Genomic DNA, 4462 nt, shown 5'->3' with positions numbered 1-4462 from the left:
CGTGGCTCCTGTCACCCTCTGCTTCACCCTCTGTCTAGACTCCGGCGCCGTCTTTGCCCAGAAAGAAAGCCCAGGGGCCCCGCCAGCCTTCGCCTCCCCGCCAGACCCCTGGGGCCGCCTGCACCGCAGTCCTCTGGCCTTTCCTGCCTGGGTCCGGCCCCCTGAGGCCGCCCGGACGCCAGGCTCAGACAAGGAGCGGCCCGTGGAGCGGAGGGAGCCCTCTCTCACCAAGGAGGAGAAAGACAGGTGTGCCTCCCGGGACCCCGCACTGCCCGCCCTCGGTGCCGCCCTCGGTGCCACCCGCTGCAGGCCCTGCCTTCTCTCCGCAGGGACCTCCCCTTCTCGCGGCCCCAGCTCCGCGTTTCTCCGGCCACTCCCAAGGCGCGGGCCGGCGAGGAAGGGGCCAGGCCGCCCAAGGAGTCGGTGCGGGTGAAGGAGGAGCGGAAGGAGGAGGCCGCCGCCGCCGCCGCCGCCGCCGCCGCTGCCGCCGCCGCCGCCGCTGCCGCCGCCGCCGCCGCCAGCACCGGGCCTCAGGGCCTCCACCTGCTGTTTGAGAGGCCCCGGCCACCCCCCTTCCTGGGCCCTAGCCCCCCGGAGCGCTGCACTGGCTTCCTGGAGCCGACCTGGTTGGCAGGGCCCCCCCGCCTGGCCAGGCCGCCCCGCTTCTATGAGGCTGGTGAGGAGCTGACCGGCCCCGGGGCTGTGGCCGCCGCCCGCCTGTACGGTCTGGAGCCCGCCCATCCCCTGCTCTACAGCCGCCTGGCGCCACCACCGCCACCCGCTGCAGCCCCGGGGACCCCTCACCTTCTCAGCAAGACCCCCCCGGGAGCCCTTTTGGGGGCACCGCCTCCGCTCGTGCCCGCGCCCCGGCCCAGTTCCCCACCTAGGGCCCCTGGCCCAGCCCGGGCTGACAGGTGAGGGGCGGGGAGGGGCCGGGGGCGCGGGCCATCCCCCTTTCCTGATGACAAGGTCCTCGAGCTGAGGTTGGAAGCCAGGGCTGGAGGGCAGAGGTCGTGACCTCACCAGCCACCTCTGAGGTCACCGAACCTGGGAGCCGAAGCCCCAGCCCCCGCAAGATCAAGCATCAGAGGGACCTTGGGGTCACTGGGAGGGCAGAGGTCACAGGCCTCTAGAGAAAGGGGTGTGTGTGAGTGTGTGTATGTGTCTGCGCGTGTGCATGAGAGGCGAGAGCGGGGGTCGTGTCAGGGGTCATCGCTCATGACCCCCTGAGGTACACCATCGCTCCCCCTGAGGGCCCCTAGGCCCTTGGCCTGCCTCCCCAAGGGCTCAGTAAGCCAGAGGCCAAAGTGCCCCCCGTTCACCTGCCACCCGAGTCCTCACGCCCTCTCAGGGCTGGGGGAGGAGGGGCTGACGGAAGGGGGCTCCATGTACATATCTATCTCCCCTCCACGTAGCCCCCCGACCTTTTGTACATTTTTACAGGGGTGCCCCTCCCCATGATCCCCCTTCCTGGTTAATTAAATCCTCAGACTGGTGCTGTGTTCCTAGCCTCCGGCCTCTCTGTGGGGGGAGGGGGGTTGTAGAGCGAAGAGCCAGGAGGGGACAGGCAGGAACCCGGGGCTCGTCCCCGGGAGCGCGGAGTGAGCAGCAGACAGAGCAGCGGGGCAGGGACCTGGCTACCTAGGCTGAGAAGGGCAAATGCTTCCTGCTTGGCTGACGGCCCGGCCCCCCCCAGCGTGTTCCCGTTAACCTCTGCGTGCCCCCCCACAAGGCTCAATCTCAGCTTCAGACTCCACCTCCTCGTGGCTCAGTCCCCCAACTCCGTTTCCAAGTGCCCCCAGGACTCCTGGGCCCTGCCCTCCAGAACCCTGTTCCCCAGAACCCTACCCTAGGCTGGGGGTGGGGGCGGGCAGAGAAGGTCACCACGTACCACACACCAAAGAAGGGGGTCGGCCCGGGGGTGGGCCACACAGGCAGCTTCTGCAGCAGCCTCTCGGCGGCAGCCCCAGCCTTCCCAAAGCAGCAGGCGCCCCCAGGCTGGGGCCCAACCTAGAAGGCAGGGGTCCGTTTAACAAACATAACGTTGACTTTTTTCCCCGGTGGGGCTTATTCTGTAACATGACTTGCGGATATTTATATAAAAATGAGTGTTACAATGAGGCCCCTTGGCTGCTCTTTGAGTGCGTGTGGGTCATGGCGGGGGGGGGGGGGGGGGGGGGGGGGGGGGGGGTCGGGGAGGCATGAGGGGGACGATGCTGTCCGTGTCCTGTCCGTGTCCTGTCCGTGTGTCCGTGTCCTGTCCGCGTCCTGTCCGCGTCCTGTCCGTGTCCTGTCCGCGTCCTGTCCGCGTCCTGTCCGTGTCCTGGTGAGGGCTGGATACAGGGGAGCAGTGGGCGTTGCAGCTTTTCACGTGTTCTGCAACCCAGGAAGACCTATTCCACAAGATTCAAACAAGACAGAAGGAAAAACTGAATTTCCCGTTTACCTGCCAGCCCGTGCTCAGCCCCGTTCCTTTCCCGAGGGAGCCCTTCAGGCATTTGGTCTGTGCTCTTCAGGCCTGTTTCTGTGCGTTTATCTGCACTTAATGTATATGCGTAGTTATGTTAGAAAAGAGACACAATTTTTTTTTTTTTAGAAACTATTGGTTTTCCTTTTATAAATGGTCACTATAAAATAAAATGAACATAAATATGTTCTACAAAGGGAAAATGTCTTATAATCTTACCCCTCAGAGCTGACCACTACTAATTGCCAGGAGTATCTTCCTCCAGTTATTTTTCTAGCTGTATGCCTCAAATACTGTGCAGAAGAATGGGGTCCCGTGAGATGTCCAGTTTCGCAGCTACCTTTTGACACTTAACGTTGTTTTTTGACATGATCGTTCAAAACCCAAGTGACTAAACCAAGCTAGAGAGGCTGGCTCTCACCCAAGCCACCCACAATTGTCTTGTTCCGCGGTACTCACCACCTCAGGAAAGATGGCGGCCAACGTTCTCTGGCACCCCTGCACATGCCCAAGGCCTCGAAGGACAGCTCAAGCCTGGACTGTTCCAAGGGAAACCAGACACGGTTGACCAGAAGGACACGGCAGTCCTTCCATTCAGCTTCTTTCGAGAAATCTAAAAATCCTTTCACAGCTGCTTTGTCTACGGCTGCCACTTGAGATGGGACACGATCTCTCCAGGTTGCCACCGTCTCCTCCACTCTTGCTTAGGAAGGAGCCATTATCACTCTTGAGGTACTTCCCCGTTTCCCAAACACATTTGGGTGTGGAACTCTCCGAGTACTTCCTAGACACGTGTGTCCAACCTCTCCTAGCTCCCTCCAAAAGTAACTTAGATACCCAGTCATCTCCGAGATCTGATGCTGTGCCCCCAAGCCCGACCCGTGTCCATCTCTGTGAGCGGCGCCAAGTCCGAAAGCGCCATCTGCCCTCCTCTGATCCGCATCCGCGCCGCCTGTTGTTCTTTCTAGCTCTGTTCTCTTCGTCCTCCCGCCACCGGACTCACGGCTGGGGGCACAGAGGCGAACAAAACCCCAAATCCCGGCTCTCCTGGAGCTCACCCGCAGGTCCGGGGAGGAGCAACAGAACAGGCTTCGAGAAGAAAAGGAGGGTGACGGGCAGTCCCCAGGGCTGCCTTCTCGGGGCCTGCGCTCCGAACCGCTGCGCTCCACTGACCCGTCTCTGCGTGATCGGATCTGAGACTCCGGGAAGACTTGACTGCCAGAGAAGAGCAAAACAGAACCAAAATCACTTCAGCATCACGAGGCTGCTATTTGGAAAGGCATTTTTGTTTGTTTTGAATGAACTCAGAAGTGTAGCTATGTAATCTTGAGCAATGTGCTTATTTCTGGGCCATGGCTGACATAGAACGGAGGGGAGCTTTTTAATTTGAATATCTAATTGGCTCTATTAAATGATTCATAGATTGGGCAGAACCCCATCTAGCAAATGGAGGGGTTTTAAACAACTTCATTGAGATATTATTCACACGCCATATAATTCACCCAGTCTTTGATGACTGGCTTCTTTCATTTAAGCAGGATAAGTGTTCAAGGTGCATCTGTGTCGGAGCTCATATCAGTCCTGCATTCCATTTTATTGCCAAACAATACTCCATTATATGGATGTACCACATGGTGTTTACCTGTTCTTCAGCTGATGGACGTTTAAGTTGTTTTCTTAAAAAAAAAAAAAAAAGTATTTATTTATTTATTTTGAGAGAAGGGGAGAGAGAGTATGTGAGATGGGGGAGGAGCTGGGGGGGGCAAGCAGAGTCAGGGGGGGAGGTGGGGTGGGGGTGGGGCTGGGTCCCAGGACCCTGAGATGATGACCTGAGCCAAAACCAAGACGCTTAACTGACTGAGCCACCCAGGTGCCCCAGTTCTTTCTTTTAACCATTATGGCCACTATGAATATCCAGGAATGAGGTTTTGTTTTTAATTCTTTAATTCTAATTTTTCATTTTAATTCTAATTTTTTAATTCTAATTTTTGTTCT

At 58.4% G+C, this 4462-nt stretch overlaps 1 protein-coding gene across 2 annotated transcripts in view; it reads left to right on the top strand.

Annotated features, from left to right (window-relative positions):
* The window catches only part of FBRS (fibrosin), a 12368-nt gene extending 10866 nt beyond the window's left edge, over window positions 1-1502 (top strand). For both annotated transcript variants that reach the window (XM_059414894.1, XM_059414895.1), the window contains exons 17-18: window positions 39-246; window positions 330-1502. In XM_059414894.1, coding sequence (XP_059270877.1) covers window positions 39-246; window positions 330-918 — 797 coding nt within the window. In that variant the 3' untranslated portion in view covers window positions 919-1502. The remainder of the gene's footprint in view (window positions 1-38; window positions 247-329) is intronic.
* Window positions 1503-4462: the final 2960 nt, after the last annotated feature.

Source organism: Mustela nigripes, chromosome 11, assembly GCF_022355385.1.
Source record: "Mustela nigripes isolate SB6536 chromosome 11, MUSNIG.SB6536, whole genome shotgun sequence".
NCBI classification, from domain to species: domain Eukaryota; kingdom Metazoa; phylum Chordata; class Mammalia; order Carnivora; family Mustelidae; genus Mustela; species Mustela nigripes.
Note: the sequence above shows the minus strand (reverse complement) of the source record. Positions and strands in the feature narration are given on the sequence as shown.